Raw genomic sequence first — 26943 nt, forward strand, 5'->3', positions numbered from 1 at the left:
TTTGAGAGTATATAAATATGAAGATTTATAGTTATTTAAATTAAGATAAACGCTAAGTGCCTTAGAACATCAAATAGGACAAAAACATACTCCATGATTGAATCTAAATTATATTTTGCAGGATGCCAGAAGCTGTTACTTTCAATAAAAGCATAGGCAGGAGAAACATGCAGCAATTACATTTCAAAGAACTAAGAACTTCAATAACCATTCAACAAAACCTGCAGCAAGCAACGTGACAGGTAATGTCCAATGGTAATGTAATATTTAGAGTTTTATCATTTGTCATGATTTCAGTACCCAGAAGTATTGTTTCCAGAAGAAACTCAAAAGACTGTGAAACAAAGTCACATCAATTGAAAATGTGTCAGTGCTGGTAAATGGGTGACATTTATTTCTATTACTGTTGGCAGTGTCCTAAATTCAACATCACTGCATCAGAATCATACAGCACAGAAACAGACCCCTTGGCTCAACTGGTCCGTGCCAACCAAGATGCCCATCTAAGCAAGTCCCATTTGCCCACATCTCTCTAGACCTTTCCAATCCATGTGCTTTTTAAATGTTGTTAATGTACCTGCCTCAACCACTGCCCCTTGCAGCTCATTCCATATAAGGACCACCCTCTAGGTGAAGATGTTGCTCCTTGGGTCCATACTAATTTTCTCCCCTCTCACCTTAAATCTAAGCCCTCCAATTCTCGATTCCCCAACCCTGGAAATAAGTTCTTGATTCCCCAAGTTCTACTTTATATACCAGGGTCATGGGCTGCCACCCCAGTGGTTCATAAAGGGACCCATTACGGGCTACTAATATAATAACTCCTTGTGGATGGTTTGTGATATTGGAAGCATCATAATTCAGGCAGCAGAGTGCTTGCAGCCAGCAAGTGTCTCACAGCACCAGAGACCAGGTCCAATCCTGACATTGGGTGCTATCTGTATGGAGTTTGCACATTCTCCCTGTGACCATGGACTTCAAGCTTCTCCAGTTCCCTCCCACAACCCAAAGACAGTTAATAGATCAATTGGCTTCTGTAAACTCCCCCAGTGTGCAGTCGAATGGTGGGATCTTGGGGGTGGGGGGGGGGTGCAGGGTAGGGAGACAGGACTGGAGCTGATGAGAATGGAGGAGAACAGAATTAAGAAAAACAGGATTAAAATAAGATTAGTGAAAATACGCAGGTGATGGTTGGCATGGACCCAGGATCCGAAGGGCCTGCTTCATTGCTCTCTTTCTCTAGGAAAATTGAATCTCTTGATTCTAAAAAAAAACAAGTTGCCAAGTGGAGCTAGTTTAGAGCTCACCTGGATTATGATTAAAACAGCAGAAGTGAATTAATTTTGTTCCACAGGCTTCTCCATTCAGTCGCGATTTTGTTGCGTATTCACTGGAACTACAACTTGGTTAAAACAAGTCTAGGCTCGGATGTCTGATGAACAAATTATGTACAAAAATTGGTGGGTATTGAATGGAGCAATCAAAATGTTGACACAATCACTTCCAAAAGGAACAGAGATTTAAACCTGGAAGCCAGAGAGTTCTTAAAACATGCTGACTTTGAATACCCTACCTTTCAAAAAGTGATTGATGTGCTCCAGAAGATACAGAGAGGGAGTTCATGTTCTTTCCAGGATCAGTGGGAGATGATGATGAGGTTGTTCCAGTATCTGTAGAGGGAGCAGAAGCATTTTTTCCAGAGTCTGTACATGGGAAAGGTGGAGTTTTTGTTTCAGCTGCAGGTAAACCTTTTTCCTGGTTGTCAGATTCCACGGAATTATGTGGAACTGCAAAATCTCTTTGTTCTTCTTTCAAACTGGAGTCTGACTCTGAATCAGAAGTACCTCCTCCAGATAACATCTTTGACCCATGACCCTGGTTCAATCTGTCAAAACTATCATTTTCAGAGTCAGAGCTACTAGCTTTGAAGTTCATTGATAAGAAAGGAATCTGAAAAATAAAATTAAAAGTTATTTGAAGAATAGCTTTAAAAATATGTAATTCAATTTATCTTTAACTTGAAAGCATATATTATGCAATGCTGACATAAAGTGCATGCAAAATATTTTATCCAATAATTATAGCAGTTTACAGATCAGATTGGGGCCATTTGACCTATTCCTCCAGCATCATACCCTTGCTAAAGAACATTAAAATATATCAACTTAATATAAACCTTTATTCTTTTGCATTTTCCTCTTTTCTCTACTCTGTGGAGCTTGGTACAGTTCTATAACTAGTCAACAATTGCAAACATCACTCTTCTTTAAAAATAAACAATCTATAGATACAGGCACTGAAAACAAGGCAAAATTCATGACCCTTTCCTAGCAACTCAATAGGACTTTGTGTCACCTTTTACCACCATGAAGGTTCACATGAAGGAAGTAGTTGGTTTAACAGTACTTGCAGCATCTGTAGCCCCTTTCTTTCCCAGTTCTGGAGTTTTATGATGCCTTAACCTGCATCTCATCATAAAAGTCGGCTTGCAGCACAAGTAGTTTGAAAATACAGCCACTCCCAAACATACGAATGAGTTATCTTTCTTATGCTCCAGCCTACAGATGGGCTTGTTTTTAAGGACAGTTTTCAGCTTCACTAAACCAGCACCCAAGGTCACTTATCAGTGGCCTCAACTAAGTACAATCTGTCACAGGTGGGATTTCACTCACTGTTGCAATTCATTTGCTAACCTTTTTCTTTAAAATTTCTACATGTTGAAACTCCAACACAAACCCTCACACTTACAAACTATTGAAGCACAAAGTGACCTATTGTTCGTATGTCAGACACTCATATGTCAGGGAGTATCTGTAACCAACCTCAACTCAGGGTGGCTGATTTAAGTAAATGGTTTAAGACTTATCAACACTTGTTTAATAGTGAGGCAACATTTGATTGGTGATTTCATGCACGAACTATTTTTTACGTTCATAAAGAATTTATGAAAAATGAAAAAATTGATCAGCACTGGAATACATAATAGTCAAAGATCTGCTTGAGTGTTAATGCTGCATAGACAGGGGTTTATGCAATGAAGTGGCTCCTGTTACAGCAGCATGCACATTCATTAAGTGATTACCAACAGTGACACAGACCAAGGCGAGGAGAAAAAGCAATGACAAATGGAAAGATCAGACAACAACTGAATCCTTCTGAAACGTCTTTGGAAAGTAAATGCTGTCAGATAGGGGTCTTCTTTTCATGAACAGACCTCAGTTTGGAAGCATTTAACTTTACTGGACTGACTGACTTGGATTAAGATGGATATGCAGCAGGTCACTGAAATATTGTACAAAGGGCAGCTATCCCAAAACCAAGAGCTGCTAACTCAACAGAAGATCAGGATTGAATCTACGCCCTACCCAGTCCACGCCTCACCAACGTATCATTTTGTATATTTATTTGGTTATCCATTAATCTGGATTTAAGTAAGGTGGGTGAGGAACACAAACTCCTCTAGAAGTGACACATCTGGAACATACATGTTCCCTTCAACAAAGTTTGTTAGGACAAACTCGTTTTGAAGATGGAATTAGATACAAGAAACAGAAGCAGGAGTAAGCCGTTTAGCCCCTCACATCTTCCACCACTCAATAAATTGTGGCTGATTGTTTGCATCAGCATCACTTTCCTGCACTATCCCCATATTCATTGGATTACTTAAATATCTAAAAATCTCAAGTGACTGAGCTTTCAGAGCCTTTCTGGGTAGACAATTTCAAAGATTCACTACCCTCTGGGTGAAGAAATATTATCTGTCATGAATGGTTGAGCATTTATTTTGAGACAGATTGCTGGTTTCAGACACTCCAGCCAGAGCATCAACTCCATTTCTAGCCCGTCGAGTCCTGCTAGAATACCAACTTGGGATGAAATATTCACGTGATAGGATCTACTTGCATACTGTATATTTTATAAAGCATGTCAAAGGTCACAGTATCCCTACCCCATCAAATAAGTCAGAAATGGTTTACATTACTGAACTAACAAGCTCAGAAACAAGCAGCCCATTGGAATGTCCCTTTAGAGATAACCCATCATAACACTAAGTGGTCTTAGTGTGTTAAGAGATGAGGGAGCGAGCTCCAGCAGTCTCAATGATAGCAAGGTTAGCACCCGCCCCCTCGACCCCCCAGGAAACCGGGAGGCACATAGACAAAAATATGTAATAACAAAATATTGGGAGGAAACATTGTCCCATATAAATATAGATAAAGGGAAAAGTTAATTGACAGAGCAAGAAGTGAGAGACAAGATCAGTCTCTGGAGATAACTGGCTTATTCCTAAATGAATAAAGTGATACCTGAAGCATGAGACCACCAGATCGCAGTCGAAGGCAGAAGTCTGGGAAGAATACGATGATCTTGCAGGGCCAGTGATGTCAGAAGCAATTTCTTGTCTTGGATTGGTTAAGGTGAAACTGAACATCAGTACATTGGCAAAGATGCTATATATCTCATCCCTAAATGTGTACAAAGCATTTTGTGCAGAGAGAATGCATGGGGATTGTGTGGATAAGTTCATTAGGCCTTTGTCTGCCTCCAGGGTAAAAGATTGATCAGATGTATAAGTCTCTGTTTGATCTGAGAATTAATTCTCTTGCTCCACAACAGAAAATAATAAAGAAGCTTCATAGTTAATTTACGTGGTCACGGATTCTTTTGTTTTTAAACTGTAAAATACAGAGTGAAGTGTGAATTTCAAACCCCTTTTAAAAAGGCTTTTGACAAGAACAAGACTTCTTACAAGAAAAATAATAACATGATAAATAATATGATACTACGTTCTTAAGTCAACAGTTAGTTCAACAATTTCAGAATTCCAGTTGTATTTCAGATTTCCATCATTCAAAATATTTTCCTCTGGCAACTTATATTGTGTCAGCTTCACTATTCATATCTACCCCAGACTGATCTTTTGTTCCCTTATAACCACCCTTTTTGACCTTGCATATCATCCATCGTCCCTTACTTGCTTTTGAATGTACGTGTTCTCTCCTTCCCCCTTCTGTTCATAGCCACAAAAATGTTCATCTAATTTTTTTTGCTTGAAAAATTGTTTCTCTCTCTCCATAGACATTATCAGACCAACTTAGTATTTCCATCATTTTCTAGTTTTTTTTATTTCAGATTACCACCATCTGCAGAATTTTGCTTTTGTTGTCGCATTATTAGCACAAAAGCTGCAATGGGAATTTATATAACTCAACGTAGAATAGCCACAAGATGAAAATAAGCAGATACCGAGCCAATTAGAAGACAAAAAGAAATAAGGGCCTCTTTTGGGGCAGGTATGACCTGTTCAAAGAGGACAGGTTGCACTTGAATTCCAGGGGGACCAACATACTGGCAGGGAGGTTTGCTAAGGCAACGGGGCAGAGTTTAAACTAGAATTGTTGGGGGGTGGGATCCATACTGCAGAGACTGGGGAAGAGGTGGTTGGCTCTCAAATAGAGGAAGCTAGGAGTAAGTACCATAGGCAGGTGATAGAGAAGGGAAGTGTTCAGACAGGCTTGAGATGTGTCTATTTTCACGCAAGTAGTATTGTGAACAAGGCAGATGAGCTTAGAGCTTGGATCGATACTTGCAGCTATGATGTGGTGGCCATTACAGAGACTTGGGTGGTCCAGGGCTGGAATGGTTGATTCAAGTGCCGGGTTTTAGATGTTTCAGGAAGGACAGGGAGGGAGGCAAAAGAGGTGGGGCAGTGGCACTGTTGATCAGAGATAGTCATGGCTGCAGAAAAGGTGGACATTGTGGAGGGATTGTCTATGGAGTCGCTGTGGGTGGAGGTTAGGAACAGGAAGGGGCCGATAACTTTACTGGGTGTTTTTTTTATATAGGCTGCCCAATAGTAACAGGGTTATTGAGGAGCAGATAGGGAAGCAAATCCTAGAAAGGTGTGAGAATAACAGAGTTGTTGTGATGGGGGATTTTAATTTCCCAAACATCGACTGGCATCTCCAGACAGTGAGGGGTTTAGATGGGGTGGAGTTTGTTAGGTGTGTTCAGGAAGGGTTTTTGACACAATATGTAGATAGACCTACAAGAGGAGAGGCTGTGCTTGATTTGATATTGGGAAATGAACCTGGTCAGGTGTCAGATCTCTCAGTGGGTGAACATTTTGGTGATAGTGATCATAATTCTCTCCCCTTTACGTTAGCACTGGAGAGAGATAGGAACAGACAGACTAGAAAGGTCTTTGCTTGGAGTAAAGAGAATTATGAGGCTCTCAGGCAGGAAATTGGAAGATTAAATTGGGAACAGATGTTCCCTGGGAAAAACGGAAGATATGTGGCAAATATTCAGGGGGTGTTTGTGTGGAGTTCTGCATAGGCATGTTCTGATGAGACGGGGGAGTCACGAGAGGATACAGGAACCATGGTGTACGAAGGCTATAATAAATCTAGTCAAAAGGAAAAGAAAAGCATACAAAAGGTACAGAGAGCTAGGTAATGTTAGAGATTTGGAAGAGTACAAGGCTAAAAGGAAGGAACTTAAGAAAGAGATTAAGAGAGCCAGAATAGGACATGAGAAGGCCTTGGCAGGCAGGATTAAGGAAAACCCCAAGGCGTTCTACAAGTATGTGAAGAGTAAGAGGATGAGATGCGAAAGGATAGGGCCTACCAAGTGCAGCAGTGGGAAAGTGTGTATGGATCCGGAAGAAATAGCGGAGGAACTTAATGAATACGTCAGTATTCACTACGTAAAAACGATCTAGGGGATCGTAGTGGGGACATGCAGCGGCCTGAAAAGCTTGAGCATGTAGATAGTAGAAAAGAGGTGGTGCTGAAACTTTTGGAAAGCATCAAGTTAGGTAAGTCGCTGGGACCAGATGAGATGTACCCCAGGTTGCTGTGGGAGGCAAGGGAGGAGAATGTGGAGCCTCTGACGATGATCTTTGCGTCGTCGATGGAGACGGGAGAGTTCCGGAAGATTGGAGGGTTGCAGATGTTGTTCCCTTATTCAAGGGGAGTAGGGATAGCCCAGGGAATTATAGACTGGTGAGTCTTACCTCAGTGGTTGGTAAGCTGATGGAGAAGATCCTGAGAGGCAGGATTTATGAACATTTGGAGAGGTATAATATGATTAGGAATAGTCAGCATGGCTTTGTCAAGGGCAGGTCCTGCCTTACGAGCCTGATTGAATTTTTTGGGGATGTGACTAATCACATCGATGAAGGGAGAGCAGTAGATGTAGTGTATATGGATTTCAGCAAGGTGTTTGATAAGGTACCCCATGCAAGGCTTATGGAGAAGAAGGTGAGGAGACATGGGATCCAAGGGGACATTGCAGTGTGGATCCAGAACTGGCTGGCCCACAGAAGGCAAAGAGTGGTTGTTGAAGGGTCATATTCCGAGTGGAGGTCAGTGACCAGTGGTGTACCTCAGGGGTCTGTACTGGGACCCTTGCTCTTTGTGATTTTTATAAACAACCTGGATGAGGAAGTGGAGGGGTGGGTCGGTAAGTTTGCAGATGACACGAAGGTTGGGGGTGTGGTGGATAGTTTGGAGGGCTGTCAGAGGTTACAGAGGGACATAGGTAGGATGCAAAGTTGGCCTGAGAAGTGGCAGATGCAGTTCAACCCAGATAAGTGTGAAGTGGTTCATTTTGGTAGGTGAAATATGTTGGCAGAATATAGTATTAATGGTAGGACTCTTGGCAGTGTGGAGGATCAGAGGGATCTTGGGGTCCGAGTCCATAGGACACTCAAAGCGGCTGCGCAGGTTGACTCTGTGGTTAAGGCGGCACATGGTGTATTTGTCCTTCATCAATTGGGGAATTGAATTTAGGAGCCGAGAGGTATTGTTGCAGTTATATAGGTCCCTGGTCAGACCCCACTTGGAGTATTGTGCTCAGTTCTGGTCGCCTCACTACAGGAAGCCATAGAGTGGGTACAGAGAAGATCTACAAGGATGCTGCCTGGAATGCAGAGCATGCCTTATGAAAGCAGGCTGAGGGAACTCGGCCTTTTCTCCTTGGAGAGACGGAGGATGAGGGGGGACCTGATAGAGGTGTATAAGATGATGAGAGGTATTGATCAGGTAGATAGTCAGAGGCTTTTCCCCAGGGCTGAAATGGTGGCCACAAGAGGACATAGGTTTAAGGTGCTGGGGAGTAGGTATAGAGGAGATGTCGGGGTAAGTTTTTTTACTCAGAGAGTGGTGAGTGTGTGGAACGGGCTGCCGGAAATGGTGGTGGAGGCGGATACGATAGGGTCTTTCAAGAGACTGTTAGATAGGTACATGGAGCTGAGTAAAATAGAGGGTTATGGGTAAGCCTAGTAATTTCTAGGGTAGGGACATGTTCGGCATAGCTTTGTGGGCCGTAGGGCCTGAATTGTGCTGTAGTTTTTCTATGTTTCTAAAAGCACAGACAAGAAGACAGGCTGTGAGATAGCTTAATTGTGATGTTCCTACAGTAAACCAAATTCAGAAACAATTTAAGAATGTGTTTATAATTTCTTGGGATTCTTTTACATATAAAGTTGCATAGCGCACAGTACACAAGTGAAAAATTAATTCAAATTTATAAGTCCATTGCATTTACATTATTGGCATCTTTTTTCTGCACTGAAATAAATAGGTAAAAGCAAAGTTCAGCAGATTTCACAGGTTAAACACAGTTAAACCTTGGTTAAACACAGTTAAACCTTGGTTAAACACAGTTAAACCTTGGTTAAACATTCACTCCAGTATCCAGCTTATGTATATTTGGAGCAAAATATTCCTGAGAGAAATATTTTGGCTAGACTAACTGAGAAGGTAGATCTCCCGATGAAGTGAACTATTTTAGCATGACATACTCTTGAATAATCACCCACTCAAACAGAGGTAATTTTGACTTCATGTTCTTGACAAGCAGCCTACTCTCACAAATTTGGGTTCATGCAGCACACCATTTCTTGACTATTCAACTTCTAATGAGAAAATAACGTTAACACACTAGCCTCTGCAATGCACTCCTAGTGGACCAGCCTCTTTGCTGGAAACAATGAATCTGTTTAATGGTCATATGATAAAAGCAGTATCAGTCAAATTACCTCTCCAGACATGACATTAACATTTTGGCTAGAAAATCATTACATCTAAGCTATTGACTTTAATTGATGTTTCACCTCTGAAAATTCACCAAGTTATAGTACTGTAATGAATACTTTGTTTTAATTACTTGTATTTTGGCATATTTGAAAGGTTCAAAACAAGGATTAAATGGTATTCATTTTAGAGTACTGCAAACTGAATAGGGGATGGGAATCAGGCAAAACTGACCCCATTGAAAGGGGATGACCGAGAAACAATTTTATAATCATATATAATTGGGCAAAACTAATTTAAGATGCAAGTGAGGAAACACTTTCTTCACAAATGCCAACATGGGCAAAAGGTACGACAATGATAACCGAGGAACTTCAGGGTCTTTCTAAAATAATACATCAAAAGTTTTCCAGTGACATTACATTTAACTTTCTATTTGATTAACGACAGTTTCCTTCAAAAGATTATCATTTCACCACATTCACACCACAACAAATCCACTTTATTCCATCTGTAAGTTACATAAAGTCTCCTTACTATAAAACTAAGGAAACTGAGTTAGTTTCTTTTGTAACCAACAGCACAAAATCTCATTAATGCAGGATAACTTCTGCGGTTATTGGCAAAACCATTTAGAAATCCCTGCAAATGCATCTTCAGTAACTGCAGTAAAAAGCAAATATTGATGCACAGTTCAAATTCCTATGTCATATCTTCAGGTTATTGGTCCGGACCTTAGCACTAACTTTTAGTAACTTGTGATTCAAGGTGGCACTGCATTTCAGAAAGTATTTCAAATTAGGTTTGTACATACAAATATCCCAGAATGAAAGGTGGCTGCACAAATGTAGTGAATACCTTCATTAGTTTTATATCTTTATTCTGCAGAGCACTATACATTGAGAACAACCCTCCAATCAGCAAGAAGGCACAACAGATAACCACAAGATAGAACAGATGAATATCACAGTTCAAATTAACAAGTTGTGACCAATTAATGAAATATCATGGTTTCTCTCCTACAGTCCTATTGCACATTTCAGTTACTGAGCTAAATAACTCCTCATTATTGTCTGTTTTGCAAACACTAATTTCTGTAGAATATAGCTGTAATGACTAAAATTACACATCAACTAGTAGCCTGACTAAAATAACTAAGATAAAATTTCATGACGATGAACTGACTTCATCAAATTAAACAAGACATCGGGGATAAATTGTGAACTTACATCAAAATGCAGAGATTGGTCATTTTGCTCCTGCTCAGCCTGTACATTATCGTTAGTCTTTTCCAACCAAACATCCACAACTTCTACTGAAGGGATCACTTCATCTTCGCTAGATTCATCATCTCCCTCTTCGTCATCCTCTTCAACTGCAGAACTCTCAGAATCAGAGCTTTCTTTCAAACTGTACATGAACACAGTTTTCCCAACATTAGATGTATAACCATTTTGATAAGTTCTTTCCAACATTTGGCCAAACAATGAAGCATCATTTTTCAACCTAATTTTTTTAAAAACTTGGGACAACATTTGATTAACTGAAATCAGAAAACATTGATTTTAAAATGTTTTACCTGGTGTTGTCGCTCTTCCATTTCCCAATTTGTTTCTCTGAACACAAACAGAAAATAATTGGAATTAGAACACACTTAAGTAGTTTTAATAAAACTTGCGTTAAAACTTCAGTTCTCAAAAATGGTGTAATGACTTTGTCCTTAGTAATTAATTATACTGGAGATAACATTACTCACCCCATCACAATAAAAACTTGTAAAAACTAGAGCTTACTGTTTATTTCTTCTTGAATAAACTATAGCATTTCAGGAGTCACATATGCAGAGACCTAATTATTTCTGCCACAATACAAACAAGCATCAATAACTAGGTTATGGAAAATAGGTTTTCATTTGATGTCACCAGTAATGATTCCTTAAGCTTTACTGTTGATTGGAAGCTGATACAGCAACAATTGTTTTCTTTAGATTTGTTGCAGTCTATTACACTGATGCAGAATACCATGATTTTGACAAACAGGAAGAAAGAATGCACTGCCTTTACATAGTGTTGTTCATGTTCCTTTCCAAACATCCTGAAACAGTTTACAATGAAGTGCTTTTGTTTTGAAGTGCTGTCACTGATGTAATGTAGGAAATGCAGCAGGCAATTTGCTCACAGCAAGTGCATACAAACAGTAAAGCAGTAATATCCAGTTATTCTGTGTTAGAATTGTTGATCGAGAGGGGAAACACTTCCTGGACACAAGGGATAATTCTCCCACTCTTCTTTGAGATAGGCCCACAGAATCATTTATGTCCATCTGAGGGAGCAGACAAAGTCCCATTTTAACATCTCACCCAAATGATGCCTATTCCTACCATCCAACAATGTCTCAGTATGACACTTGAGCATCAACCGATACTTCAGTACCTCAAGGTACAAAAATACACCAAATCCCGGTTTATGATTCAGAGGTGAGAGTTCTGCCAATCGTGCCACATTGGACAGTTTAAATGGTGGGCTCACACTGCCATTCACATGCATTATAGGGAATATACTTGCATAGAAGTTGCACAATGATAATTTTTTAATTCATCTAAGACATTTAATTTTTTTAACAATGGCACAATTTGACCATATCCAGTGAACTTTTAACATGAAAGAATATTACAAGTTTCAGTAAATGCTACACGATATTTCAAGCCAATATTAAACATTTTCATCACAAAATCAATTCACAATTTGAACATTTAAAGTTCCTTCCCCAAGGTGTTCAATAGTCATTTCAATGTAAATTTTGTTCTAAAATGGAGCACTACTATTTCTTTAGCACTGCTGCAGCATGCAAATACATCAAGTACAAGAATAGGGACTAACCTTTTGTAGAAAGTAATTGTTCAGTTTGAATGAGTTCTCGCTGTTCTGTCAAACCTTTTACATTCAGCGCCTTCCTCTGACATGCTTGAATAGCCAAGGAATTAGCCTTCAAAGCACGTGCATACCATCCTTTTCCACACTGTGCTCCAGCAAATAGATAATGGCCCTAAAAGAGGGGAAAAACATTTTAAAAAAAGAACTGAAGTTAATGTCATCTAGTATCAAATGTGGAGGTGAGCAAACTCTCCTGTGAGATCCTTCTAAAATTTTGTTCCACATTCTTACACAGTTTAAAAATATTTGGAATCACACAAGATAGAAAAACAGTCATTACTGATATTTGAACAGACATTGCTAGCAAGTAAAACTCTCAGTAAAGTTTAACTACCAAGTTATACCTACCTCTATGGAATGAGGTTTCAGGACAATGCACCGTTTTGCATCACTCCATGCTTTTCTGTAAAACAAAAGGCAGCACAATGTGAACTATATGGACAACATTGTAATGATGATCATAATGACAAGTATTAAAATTAACAAATCTTCTACATTTTGAGACAGCATACCACTATATATATTTTTACTCAAGGAAACTAATGATAGAACATTTTTGAATTCTCTGAACAAGGAAATCCCAAAACAAGATAACAGAAGAGTCCCTTTCATCTATAAATGGGAATGTTTTATTTCTTAAAGAGAAATACACAGGCAGTTCTATGTAAAATTAGCCAGATGTTAACAAGTGTCGAAACAAGCTTAACCAAATGTTCCCAAATTGTATGATTACAAGGCTGGTTCTAAACTTACTCTAGTCCAAACTAGAAATGAACAATCATACATTCCCCGACAGTCCTATACCTTAAAGTGCATTGCTTAATCCTTTATCATCAACCTACTGGACAAAACCAACTTGACTTCAGAGAATGCCCCTGATACTACTTCCCATCCCTCATATTAAGAGGAAAGTTATCTGCCATTACATTTCAAATAACAGGTTTTTCCAAAAGTTGTACGTAATCTGGAATTACATTTTAGTAAAGAAAGAATGTCGACAAAAGAGCACAGGCTTACTTGTATTGACATAATTGCAAATAGCAATAAGATCTTTTCTCATACAGCAAATGATTGAATGCACTGCGGAAAAAGTATGCAAATCAGTTCTTGGTACAGAAACATTTCACAAGTTGTATCAAAATCATAACTCTTAAGAATTTCTGTTAACAATAAAACAGTACAAGAATGATGAATGCAAGAAAATAGGAGCAAAATTTTATATTCTCTCTCTAATAATGTTCTAATAGATAATCCTAATAATGTTCTAATAGATAATCCTAGCTTTTATATGCCTTATGAAATTGTTTTAAAAGGTTCAAATTATCACAAATATACACAAGAAGTTTGTGCAGGATTGGGAAAATCTCACACAACAGAAAGACCTGCAGAACTTTGTGATGCAAGAGATTCTGCAGATGGTGGAAGCTGGAACAACACGCACAAAATGCTGGAGGAACTCAGCATCTATGGAGGGAAATAAATAGTCGACGTTTAGGGTCAAGATCCTTCATCGGGACTGGAAAGGAAGAGGGCAGAAACCAGAATAAGAAGGTCGGGGGAGGGGGAGGAGTGCAAGCTGGCAGGTGATAGGTAAGTCCAGGTAAGATGGGTAAGGTAGGTGGGTGGGGGAAGGGTGATAACAGGAAGTGATGTAAGAAGTTGAGAGGTGATAGGCAAAGTGCTGAAGTAGGAATCAGGTAGGAGAGGACAGTAGACCGTGGAATAAAAGGGAAGGAGGTGGGGAATAGATGGGCAGGTCATGAGAAGAAAGGGAAGGGGTGAGGGGGCCTCAGGAATGAGGGAAAACAAAGGGGGGGGGGAAAGAGAGGGGGGGGGGGAAAGAGAGGGGGGGGGGAAAGAGAGGGGGGGGGGAAAGAGAGGGGGGGGGAAAGAGAGGGGGGGGGGGAAAGAGAGGGGGGGGGAAAGAGAGGGGGGGGGAAAGAGAGGGGGGGGGAAAGAGAGGGGGGGGGAAAGAGAGGGGGGGGGGAAAGAGGGGGGGGGAAAGAGGGGGGGGGGAAAGAGAGGGGGGGGAAAGAGAGGGGGGGGGAAAGAGAGGGGGGGGAAAGAGAGGGGGGGGAAAGAGAGGGGGGGGGGGAAAGAGAGGGGGGGGAAAGAGAGGGGGGGGGAAAGAGAGGGGGGGGGAAAGAGAGGGGGGGGAAAGAGAGGGGGGGGAAAGAGAGGGGGGGGAAAGAGAGGGGGGGGGAAAGAGAGGGGGGGGAAAGAGAGGGGGGGGAAAGAGAGGGGGGGGGAAAGAGAGGGGGGGGGGAAAGAGAGGGGGGGGGGAAGAGAGGGGGGGGGGGAAGAGAGGGGAGGAGTGACTGGAAGCTAGAGAAATTGATGTGGAGGCCATCAGGTTGGACAGTACCAAGACGGAATGTGAGGTGTTGTTCCTCCAACCTGCATCTGGCCTCAACGTGGCAGTAGAGAAGGCCGTGGATAGACATGTCTGTATGAGAGTGGGATGTGGAACTGAAGTTGGGATGTGGAATTGAAGTAGCTGGCCACCGGGAGATCCTTGCTTTTGCAGCGAACGGAGTGAAGGCACTCGACGAGTTGGTCACCCAATCTGCGTCGGGTCTCACCGATGTAGAGGCCGCACCAGGAGCACCGGATGCAATAAATGACACCCTCGGATTCACAGGAGAAGCGGTGCCTCACCTGGAAGGACTGTCTAGGACCCTGAATGGTGATGATGGAGGTGGTGTCGTGACAGGTGTAACACTTATTGTAGTTGCAGGGATAACTGCTGGGAGGGCTGTCAGTGGGGAGGGTCGAGTGGACAAGGGAGTCGGAGAGAGGGATCACTGCGGAAAGCGGAGAGAGGGGCGGAGGGGAAGATGTGCTTGGTGGTGGAATCTTGTTGGAGCTGGAGGAAGTTGTGGAGAAAGATGTGTTGGATGTGGAGGCTCGTGGGGTGGTAAGTGAGGACAAGGGGAACTCTGTCCCAGTTATGTCGGGGGGGGAGGGGGGGTAGAACTGGGGTGAGGGCAGATGTGCGGGAAATGAAGGAGATGCGGGTGAGGGCTGGATTGATGGTGGTGGAAGGGAAACCCCGTTTACTGAAAAAATGAGGACATCATGGGAACAGACGCAGAGGAGGTGGGAGAACTGGGAGAAGGGGATAGCATCCTTGCAAGTGACAGGGTGGGAAGGGGTGTAGTCCAGGTAACTGAGGGAGTCAGTAGGTTTGTGAAAGATGTCCGTGGTTAATCTGTCTCCAGAGATGAAGGCAGAGAGGTGTCAGAGATGGACCAAGTAAATTTGAGGGCAGGGTGGAAGTTGGAGGCAAAGTTGATGAAATTGATGAGCTCAGCATGGGTGCAGGAAGCAGCCCCAATGCAGTCATCAATGTAGCAGAGAAAGAGTTGGGGAGCATTATGGGTGTAGGCTTGGAGCATGGCCTGTTCCACATAGCCGATGAAAAGGCAGGAATAGCTGGGGCCCATGCAAGTGCCCATAGCTACACCTTTGGTTTGGAGGAAGTGGGAGGAGCTGAAAGAGAAGTTGTTAAGGGTGAGTACCAGTTCTGCCAGATGGAGGAGGGTGGGGGTGGAGGGGAACTGGTTGGGTCTGTTGTTGAGAAAGAAGCGGAGAGCCTGAAGGGCCTCCTGATGAGGGATGGAAGTGTACAGGGACTCGACGTCCATAGTGAAAATGAGGCGGTCAGGGCCGGGGAACTGAAAGTTGTGATAGTTGGATTGAAGGAACTTTGTGATATCTCAGTTTTTTTGTTATTAGTCAGGCAGCACAGAAAAAGATTAAAATGCACTATGATCAAATCCTCCATAGACACACCACTTGATTAAATCACAACCAGTCACTTTCTCTAACTGAAATTTTTCATTTACTTTTGCACACATTGCCAAAAATACCATACAGAAACCAACAGCTGGAGAGATTGAAATTTTTCTGCTGCATTTAAGTTAGGAGGAAAGGTTGGAAAGACCCAAGCTTGTATCTGCTGGCATTTACAAGAGTGTGGGACTTAACTGAAGGGGCCTCAAGGGGTCTTGACAGGGTAGATGTGGAGAGAATATTTTCATCTTGTGGGAAAATCTACAACTTAGAGTCACTGTTTAAAAATATGGCATCATTTATGACAAAGATGAGGTGAAATTTATTCTCAGAAGGTTGAGTATTTGGAACTCTTCCTCAAAGGGAACTGAAAGCAGAGTCTTTGAATATTTTCAAGGCAGAGGCAGATATTCTTTGTAAGCAAGGGAGTCAAAGGTGACCGCTGGTAGGTGGTAATGTGGAGTTGAGGGTCACAGTCAGATCAACCATGATCCTATTAGGTAGCAGAACAGGGTCCAGTACACTACTCCTAATTCACAAGATAACAAAATACATGTACAGTACAACCATTGTAATTCATTTGTCTCATTCACTAGTGTGACACCATTCATGGAACCTCAGCATCAAAATTCTTACCAAACTTTTATCGCTTCATTCAATGACTTCACCGCTGGTTCATAATGTTGCTTTTTCAAATCTGCTTCCCAAAGTTCATGAAATATTTTTGCTTGCTGATCGTAAGAAGAAAAATTAAAGATCATACAAACTTCAATTTTACAGTTAATTTTCAAATCCAAACAGAAAATCATTAGGAATTCTATAGAGCTACCCCACCTCATAGTGAACCAAGTTTGTAGAAAAATCCTATGTACAATCACGACAGATACAGCCAGCATAACATTGCAACAAATCAGAGTTTGCAGGAGTGAACATCACCAATAGCCTGTCCAAGCATGTAGACGCTATGGCCAAGAAAGCTCACCACACCTCTACTTCCCCAGGAAGCTAAAAAAAAAATTGGCATGTCCCCTTTGACCTGCACTAATTTTTAATCAATGCACCATAGAAAGCATCCTATGCATCATGGCTTGGTATGGCAACTGCTTTGCTCGTGACCTCAAGAAGCTGCAGAGAGTTGTGGACACAGCTCAGCACATCACGGAAACCAGCCTCCTCTCCACGGACTCTGTCTACACTTCTCGCTGTCTCAGAAAAGCAGCCAACATAATCAAAGACCCCTCCCACCCTGGACATTCTCTTTTCTCCATCAGTCAGAAGATACAAAAGCCTGAAAGCATGTACAACCAGGCTCACAGACAGCTTCTATCCTGCTGTTATAAGACAACTGAACGGTCCCCTAGTACAATAAGATGGACTCTTGACCTCACAATCTACCTTGTTATGACTTTGCATCTTACTGTCTACATGCACTGCACTTTCTCTGTAACTATAACATTTCATTCTGCATTCTGTTATTGCTTTTCCCTTGTACTACCTCAATGTACTGATGTGATGAAATGGTCTGTATGAACAGCATGCAAAACAAGTTTTTCACCATACCTTGGTACATGTGATAACAATAAACCAAGTTACCACAGCAGTAGTTCAAAAGGGATGAAATTCTCCAAGTACTGCTAAAAACACATTGTGTAGCTTTGCGGATTTTTGTTTCACTTCAACCATGAGGTAGATCTGATTCTCATGTAAACAAAATAGAACTTGCAAGGGGGAAATTTAACTTCACTGTCGGCCAAAACCCACTGAACTTATCAACAGATTTGTTGCATTTCAAAGCAATCAGTTAATGCAAATAAGTTTTGCTGTTTCTTGAGCAAATTCTTTTACAAAATATAACTTCATTCAAAATTGATTTTTATATTGCCAATAGTAGCACTAGAAATATAATTAATAAATTATACATTTCTAAAATTACAACATCTTAAAAGTATGGCTAAATTTGTTATATTTACACAGATCAGTTGAATCTCTTACCTGCTCTTCCTGAAAACACTGATCTTCAAAGTGCTCAAACAGATTATTCTGATCGATAGAATACTGCTTTATGAGATTGAAATCTACAACAAAAAATAGAAATGATATTTTCGCATCAGGAGCTTTAACTATTATGTTCCTCAAATTATTTAAATATAACCAACTGCAGATAACATTTATATGGTGTTTGTGTTCAATTGCTTTCGTTGAGAGTCTGGTAGTTTTGTCCATGATAAACTTAACAATTTCAACCACGTGAAGGAATTAAATTACAATCACTCAGGACCCAATCCATAATCCCAGAAGTTATATCAATCTTGTATTTCACTCTTGGTTAACTCAGCTCCCCTGAACAATTGGACTCAGCAATTCAAGAATCATAGTTATACAGCACAGAAACAGGCCCTCTATGCCAACCTGCATTTGTCCCATATCCCACTAAACCTTTCCTATCCATGCACCTGCCCAAATGTTTTATAAATGTTGTAACTGTACCCACCTCTACCACTTACTCTGGCAGCTCACTCCATAAACCTACTACCTTCTGTGTGGAAAAACTTGCTCCTCAGATCCCCCTTAAATCTTTCCCCTCCCACCTTCAATCTATGTCTTTAGACTTCTCTACCCTAGTAAAAAGTGCGATCATTTACCTTATCTATGCGCCTCATGATTTTATAAAACCCTGCAAGGTCACCCCTCAACCCCCTTTGCTCCAGAAAAAAAAAGTCCCAGCCTATCCAGTCTCTCCTTACTCTAACCCTAAAACAATATCCATGCGAATCTTTTCTGCAGCCTCTCTAGCTTAATCACATCCTTCCTAAAGCATGCCAACCAGAACTGCACACAATACTCCCAGTGCGGTCTCACCAACAACATGCACAGCTGTAACATGACATCCCACTCTTGTATTCAATAACCCTGACCGATGACGGCAACATGCCATACCCCTTCTTCACCACTCCTACCTGTGTCATCACTTTTAGGGAACTATGTACATGTCTCTCTGTTCTACAACATCCTCCAGGGCCCTGCCTTCACTTTATGTCCGACCCTGAAATTCAACTCCTTGAATCAGATTTCCCATGAAATCATTAACATACTGAGGGAACAGATCACACAAGTAAATACGAAAGGGAAATTATTAAAAAGGGTTGTTTGACCCCCATTCCTGTGGGTCTGGAGTCAAATGTACGCCTCCTCAAGCACCGCAGTGTTAAATGGGATGGTCTCAGAATTCTGAGACAGAGCCGAGATCAATTCGAGTTCACAGAGTACAGAAGGGCATGCATAAACAGCAACAAACATATCCAAAGTAAAATGCCAAACTGGTGATGCTGCAATAAGGAACCACATTCATGAATAGTGTGGACAATTAACTAGCTAATAGAGGATGCTAGTTATAAGGATTAAACATCCATGACCACATTCAAGCAGGATTCATACTTAGATGGTTCATCTCTGCCTCTTCCTGTGATTCCTCCCCACAACCCATTACAGAAGCCAGTCATTAGCCAATTTAAAATTGGAATTTTTTTTTATTGTCACTTGTACTGATGTACAGTGAAAAACTTGTCTTGCAGATCAATTCATTACAACATTGCATTGAGGTAGTACAAGGTAAAACAATACAGAATGCAGAATAAAGCATCACAGCTACAGAGAAAGCGAAGGGCAGGTAGACAATAAGATGCAAGATCATAACGAGGTAGACTGTGAGGTCAAGATTCCATCTTATTGTACTAGGGAACCGTTCAACAGTCTTATAGCAGGATAGAAGCTGTCCTTGAGCCTGGTAGTTCATGATTTCAAGCTTTTGTATCTTCTGCCCAATGGGAGAGGGGAGGAGAGAGAATGTCTGGGGTGGGTGGGTGGGGTCTTTGATTATGCTGGCTGCTTTACTGAGGCAGTGAGAAGTGTAGACAGAATCTATGGAGGGGAGACTGGTTTCCACGATGTGCTGAACTGTGTCCACAACTCTCTGCAGTTTCTTGTAGTCACAGGCAGAGCAGCTGCCATACCAAGCTGTCATGCATCCAGTAGGATGCTTTCTATGGGGCATCGATAAAAATTGGTGAGTGGCAAAGGGGACATACCAAATCACTTTAGTCTCCTGAGGAAGTAGAGGCGTTGGTGAGCTTTCTTGACCGTGGCATCTATGTGGTTGGACCAGGACAGGCTATTGGTGATGTTCACTCCTAGAAACTTGAAGCTCTCAATGCTCTCGACCTCAGCACCGTTGATGTAGACAGGTGCATACGTACCACCCTCCTTCCTTTAGTCAAAGACTAGCTATTTTGTTTTGCTGACATTGAGGGAAAGGTTGTTGTCATGACATCATGTTACTAAGCTATCTCCTTCCTGTACTCTGACTCATTGTTATTTACAATACGGCCCACTGCGGTGGTATTATCTGCAAACTTGCAGATGGAGTTAGAGCAGAATCTGGCCACTCAGTCATGAGTGTATAGGAAGTAGAGTAGAGGGCTGAGGACGCAGCCTCGTGGGACACCAGTGTTGAGAATAATTGTACCGGAGGTATTGCTGCCTATTCTTACTGATTGTATTCTGCTGGTCAGGAAGTCAAGGATCCAGTCGCAAAAGGAGGTGTTCAGTCCCAGGTCTCGGAGTTTGGTGATGAGTTTGCTTGGAATTATAGTACTGTAGTCAATAAACAATAGTCTAACATCTATGTCTTTAGTGTCCAGATGCTTCAGAGTGTAGGGCCAGGGAGATGGCATCTGCTGTAGGTCTGTTTTGGCTGTGTTTGAATTGCAATGGTTAGAGGTTGTCTGGGAGGCTGGAGTTAATGCATGCCAAGACCAGCCTCTCAAAGCACTTCATGATGGTGGATGTCAGAGCAACCAAGCAGTAGTCATTAAGGCACATTACCTTGTTTTTCTTAGGTACTGGGATGATAGTGGTCTTTTTAAAGTAGGTGGGAACCTGAGATTGAAGCAGGGAGAGGTTAAAAATGTCTGTAAATACACCCACCAGCTGATCTGCACAGGATCTGAAGACACGGCCAGGGACACCATCGGGCCTGATGCTTTCCGTGGGTTCACTCTCCAGAAGTCTGATCTTACATCCTCAACAGTGACTACGGGTTCAGGTGCATTGGAGGCTGGATGGGTGGTAACATACCAATTCCCTTCTGTTCAAAATGTGCATAGAATGCATTAAGTTAATCAGGAAGGGATGTGCTGTTGCCAGACTTTGTTTTGTAGCCCTGCCACAACTGACGGCTGGTCTGAGACTTGATTTTGGACTGGCATTGTCTCTTGGCATCTGATAGCTTTAACAGAGGTTGTATCTCAATGTCTTGTGTAGGTCAGGGTTACCTAATTTGAATGCTGCAGTCCTGGACTTCAGCACGGAGTGGATCTCCTGGTTCATGGTTTCCAGTTTGGGAACACCTGGATTGTCCTCTTTGGTATACAGACCTCAACATACTTGCTGATAGTCTGTGATGGTGGTGACATACTTATCCAAGCTAGCAGCTGAATCTTCGAACATAGACTCAAATCAGTCATGTAGAAGCTCATCTATTTCCTCAGACCAGCACTGTATGACTTTCTGTATTGGATCCTCCCATTTCAGCTCTGTTTGTATGCAGGGAGAAGGAGCACAGCCTGGTGGTCTGACTCACCAGTGAGAGTGGGGAGTGGCTCAGTAGGCATCTTTGATGATTGTATTGCAATGGTCAAGGGTGTTTGAGCCCCTGGTGGGAGAGGAGACATGCTGGTACTATTCTGGTAACACACTCTTGAAGTTGGCCTGGTTGAAGTCACCTGCAACGATGAGAGGGCCTCAGGGTATCCCATTTCAAGGCTGTTGACCACAGAGCATAGTTCATTGAGTGCAGGCTTCACATCCCTCTGAGGTGGGATGTCGACTGCCATCAGGATAGCTGAAGTGAACTCCCGTGGCAGGTAGTATGGGCAACACTTCACTGTTAGACATTCCAAGCTGGGTGAGCAAGAACTCGTCAGAACCATCACGTCCAAGCACAACAAGTGGTTGATTAAGAAGCAGACCTCGCCCAAAGATACTGTACTGCCCATCCGGTGAACTGAGAAGCCCTCAGGTTGTATGACACAGTCACGTAGAGCAGGTGTAAGCCAAGTTTCAGTAAGACATAGCACACAGCAGTCTCTCAATTCTCTTTGGTAGGTCAGTCTTGCCCTTAGTTCATCAACTTTGTTCTCAATGGCCTGGATATCAGCTTGGGGGCGGGGGGGGGGGGGGGGGGGGGGGGGGGGAAGGTGTTGAATCCACACTGTTTCAGCCTCACCTACAGCCCAGCCCTCTTACCACGCTTCTGAGGTAAGTGGCTGTGTCTGGAAGTCCTGGAGTGAAGCCACCTTGAATGGAAGGCAAGTGACTGCTTAAGGACAGACCTGGAGTAGATGCATATGGACTGGAAGGTTAGCTATTTCTTCAGGGCAGATTTGGAATACCTAGAGTGGATTCAGCTGGCCTGTGAGGTAAGTTGTTGTTCCCATACAGGTCTGAAGGTGCTGAAGAGGAGTGGGCTGCCCAGCAGGCAAACTAATTTGCTCTGTGTGATATCAAGGGAAGTCTGAGGGCACTGCATCTAACAAAGTCTGTGGAATGCAATGCTAACCTAGCTACAGTGTTGACGAATTGCCCAAGAGATTTAACCATGCCCCTGGCCAAGCTGTTTCAGTAGTCACAACACTAGCATCTAAGCAACAATGTGGAAAAATTACCCAGGTATGTGCGGTTCACAAAAGGCTGAACAAATCCAACTGGGCTAATTACTACCCAATCAGAAAATCAAAAAACTACAGATGCTGACAATCCAGGAAAAAGAAACAAAAAGTGCTGAAAACGCTCAACAGTCAGATAGCATCTGTGGAAAGAGAAACAATTAATTCTTCAAGTCTGGGAATCTTCATCAGGACTGGGAAAGGGAGAAAAACAAATTAGTGTTTGGTCGAAACAACACACAAAGAAATGGACACAAAGCCAAGTCCAGATGAAGGGTCTCGGCCCGAAACATCGACTGTCCATAGATGCTGCCTGACCCATTGAGTTCCTCCAGCGCTTTGGGTGTTACTCCAGGTTTCAGCATCTGCAGTCTCTTGTATCTCTGGTACTTAGTAGTAGATGGGGGAGGGATGTGTACAACAAAGGGATTCTCTCTGATAGGGTGAGTCCAGATGGGTTAACAGGGGCAGTTAAAAGCACATTAAGGTTCTTTGTGAGAGGCTGTGGAACATGCCTTAAGCTATTCCAATAGAACCAATCTTATGGCCTCTACCATCAAACAGGACAAGGGCAGCATATGCATAGGAACAGCACCATCTGCAGGTCCCCCTGCAAGTTGCATGCTCCCCTAACAACAGAGTAGCAATACATTTCTATCATCACTAGGTCCAAATCCTGGAATGTCCTTTGGAACAGAATTATAGAAGCACCTTGACCAGAAGGACTACAGTGGTTCAAGACAACAGCTCACTACTCCTCAAGGATATTTTAGGATAGGCAATAATGCTTCTCAGTGACTCTCACATTCCGAGTAATGAACCAACAATAAAAAAGCCTTCCCATTTCTAAGGTGTTCTCACTGATCATTTGACATTTCCCTCAGGATATTTAAAGCTGTTTAACTGGATATTAGCAGAGCAGTCAATAACAAGGAGACATAGATTTGAAATAATTGCTATAAGAATTAGAAAGGAGCTGAAGAGAATTTTCTAAAATTGATAATGATCTGAAGCTCTGCCTAGAACAAAAGTAGAGGCAGAAACTTTAGCAAGAAGACTACGTACCACAGGCTGGGTAATGGGATGAGACTGTATGTGTCAGCATGAATACAAGGGGTTGAATGGCTTTCATTTCTGCCATAAGTTTTTATGACTCTCATTAAACTGTGTGTTGTGCAGGAACACTTTATGGTCCTCCAAGAGTCTATTCTTCATCAGCCTGCAAGTTGCTACAATTCACTCCTCTTATTTTCCAACGTGTCAATGTGCTCTCCAGTCAGCTTCCAAACCAACTACAGTTCACTGTTTGCTATCTGTTTTTTCCCCCTATCCCCACCTTTCAAAATCAATGCATCATTCCCTATCTCTGGAGACCAGCCAGCCTCAAGCCATGTCTCACTAATTTGCCTACTTACTTGGTGCTTTGGGATTTGCTGGCACTTTCTGATCATTCACTCGTGCATTGTCCATTCCAGGGCCTGTTATTTGTTGCTCTATCCTTTCCTGCTTTAATCTGCCAGCTGTCTCCACTAGCTTGCCTGTCTCATGAAATAGTAATCAAAAGGGATGTAATGCATCCGCAAACAAAATTTCCTTGATTACTGTATATACGCCCAAATTTTATAAAACATTCACTTCCTCAGCTCATTGCCTCCCTCTAAACTTTCCTCCAAATTGCAGCTATGAAGAGAAGAATAACCAATGGCTGACAAAACTGAAACCTCCTGTACAAATACTAAACCTGTCATGAGACACAAAATGCATAACACAGCAAGTGTTAAATACAGCTGCAGTAAACATAAACATACCACACAATCCACAAGGTTACGCTCAACACGAGGGAAGATCGTTGCACCAATGCTTTCTTGCCAACCAACATTTAATTCAAATTATTAGCAACCTAAATTAAATATTTTTTCAACAAAAATTCTAAGCACTGCAAAAATCCTTCTGGGTTTAAAAAAAAATCCTCATTTGCAGCAATACACATGCTTCCAATTAGAATTTTCAAACAGAGTTCAGAATTCTTCAGACACAAACGTGATATCAAGCAGTACTCACAATGAAGGCCAGTAAGTGCGAGGACCGTAGCCACTTGCTTTTTATTTCCCACAGTCATTTCCCAGGCATCTCGAAAAATCATTTGCTGCTTTACCACACTTATTGCCTCTTCCAAAGTGGAACACTGAAAATAAGACCATCTTTAACTTCTGAATGAAAATGCTCAGCCTTTCTCCATAAGATAATGAGGCACAAGAGAATCAGCTTTCATTTTAAAAATGTTAAGCACACATTGTTTCATTCAATACACTGTACACTACTAGTCAGCTCTCTCAATTTGGATAGAATGCTGACATAAAATACTATTTTTAGTTATGTTAGCCTCTGGATGAAAGAACCTTTTATATTCCACAGCACCCACGTTTCTCCATTCCACAGGAATGAAGATTTTTTTTTTTAAGTTTTGTGATGAATAGCCAGAAAAGTTACACATTACAGAGGGAGAAAGTAATGAGAAGTATCCTTCTCCCCAGAAAATGGGCTCAGGTCTAATTACAATAATCGGCTCTGAGGCGACATCTGGAGACTGTGGCTAGCCTGATGGAGGGTATTCTGCTCGTCCAAGTGTTAACTGTTCTACCTGCCAACCAATTTTACTCAAGAACATTCTTAAATATGTAGTTCATCTCATGCTTAAAAAAAAAGTTTGGCAAAACTGGAAAATAGCTTGGTTTTACCTGAACGAGGCTTTCATTAACAACACGAACAAACTGGATCAGCAGTGGTCGCTTCAACTGCAAAATGATTTGAAAATTAAATGACAGGTCACGAATTAGAAGAGCAGCAAAAGTGATACCACTTGGCCAACCTTTAGATACTTACAGCATAAACAAGTAGAGCTCTGTGTGCAGATTCCAAAAGATCTATGATCTTCAGTGTTTTGAGGTCAAAGTCCTGGAGTTCACCATAACTACAAAAAAAAAGCTTCATGAGCTCAGCACCTACAGAAGAAACTTAGAAAACTGAATATAGCACAGTGATATAATTAAGTGCATCAGATGTATTGACAGGAATAATAAACTGATATTAAGCCTTCTTACCAATGGATGCATTGGCAAAGCCAGCAAGTAAATGAATATTAAATCAGCACTTGTTTTACACCAGTCAAAATTATCACAAAGATCAGCATAATCATCCAGATACCCACTGATTCTTGATCTTTTCTGTGGCTGAATTCAGGTTCATCAAAATAAATAATATTACCACTAAACAATAGAACACATATGAAAACATATGAAAACAATTGTATATGAAAACATGGCAATTAGAAAAGTAACCAAAGCATTTTTTTTTAAATATAATGTTCCTGTATCTATGAAAGCATTTTGAAATGTCATAGCCTTTTTAAGAGTAAAATCCATCAGCAGAAAGCAGTATTCACAAAGCACAGTACAACATAGATTTAATGCTAATAACTTTAACTGTTTCCTCACTCTTCCTCCCAAGGAGTGGTGAACCCCACGATGGATAAGTGGTTCCAAAGCCCTCTAGTACCTCCCAAGCAAGCAGTTCCTCACTGCTATAGACTCAAATTTAGCAGCATCTTAGCTGCAAGTTAGATTCAACTGCAGGCTTTAAAAAAAAGATGCAAACATGCAAAAGAATAGGCAAGTTTTACACAGAAATTAAAGGTCATTGGTCTGATGAAAGGTTAGAGCAGAAATATTCCCTCTCCACTATATGTTGCTAAGTATTTCCATCTGTTTTAATTTATATTTTCAGCATCTGTAGTAATTGCGTTTACATCATCGTACTCGACTGCCTTGCAATTCTAGTGCATTTATTTGAATGTGGTACATTGGGGCAAATGCAGGATGCCAACAACTTTCTTCAGAACTTCAGAATCTTTTCTTCAGGGTAGAAATGTCAAACACCAGAGGACATACTTTTAAAGTTGGGGCAGGGGAGGAAGGAGGGTAGGTTATAAGCGACTTGAGGGGCAAGTTTTTTTTTTCTACGCAGTGGTGGTGCCTGGAATCAGTTACCAGGGGTAATAGCGGAAGCAGGCAGTTTGGTGAAGTTTAAGAGGCTTTCAGATAGACAGATGAATATGAAGGGAATGGAGGGATATAGATGATACAAGATCAGCACAACATCATGGGCCGAATGGCATGTCCAGTGCTGTACTGTTCTATGTTCTATAACTATTTTATTCGTTTGCCCACTGCATAACTTCAGTTATGCCCAAGCTCAAAGGGCTCAGGCACTTCACAATTTTTTTTTAGAAAATTCTCATTCTCCTTTCCCAAGACCAGACAATGAGGGATGTCAATGTGGGCAGAGATGAAGGATGACACAGGGCATTGAAGATGATTTGTAAAGCCCAAATGGGAACAATTCCCTTTCTAAACCTGGTTTGGTCATTTTTAGTTTGGTCATTTAGATTATTTG

At 41.6% G+C, this 26943-nt stretch overlaps 1 protein-coding gene across 3 annotated transcripts in view; it reads right to left on the bottom strand.

The window, feature by feature from the left end:
* Nucleotides 1-26943, bottom strand: part of LOC127583668 (uncharacterized) — a 95213-nt gene that overhangs the window by 62497 nt on the left and 5773 nt on the right. For all 3 annotated transcript variants that reach the window (XR_007958286.1, XM_052039891.1, XM_052039892.1), the window contains exons 5-15: nt 25375-25462; nt 25230-25286; nt 24553-24676; nt 17762-17844; nt 16406-16500; nt 12992-13054; nt 12323-12377; nt 11921-12086; nt 10621-10657; nt 10271-10451; nt 1574-1950 (exon numbers count right to left, since the gene is read on the bottom strand). Coding sequence is in view for 2 of the 3 variants with exons in the window: in XM_052039891.1 (XP_051895851.1) it covers nt 1574-1950; nt 10271-10451; nt 10621-10657; nt 11921-12086; nt 12323-12377; nt 12992-13054; nt 16406-16500; nt 17762-17844; nt 24553-24676; nt 25230-25286; nt 25375-25462 (1326 nt within the window). In the remaining variant the exon portion in view is untranslated. The remainder of the gene's footprint in view (nt 1-1573; nt 1951-10270; nt 10452-10620; nt 10658-11920; nt 12087-12322; nt 12378-12991; nt 13055-16405; nt 16501-17761; nt 17845-24552; nt 24677-25229; nt 25287-25374; nt 25463-26943) is intronic.

The sequence above is a fragment of the Pristis pectinata genome, chromosome 27, assembly GCF_009764475.1.
Source record: "Pristis pectinata isolate sPriPec2 chromosome 27, sPriPec2.1.pri, whole genome shotgun sequence".
Classification (NCBI taxonomy): domain Eukaryota; kingdom Metazoa; phylum Chordata; class Chondrichthyes; order Rhinopristiformes; family Pristidae; genus Pristis; species Pristis pectinata.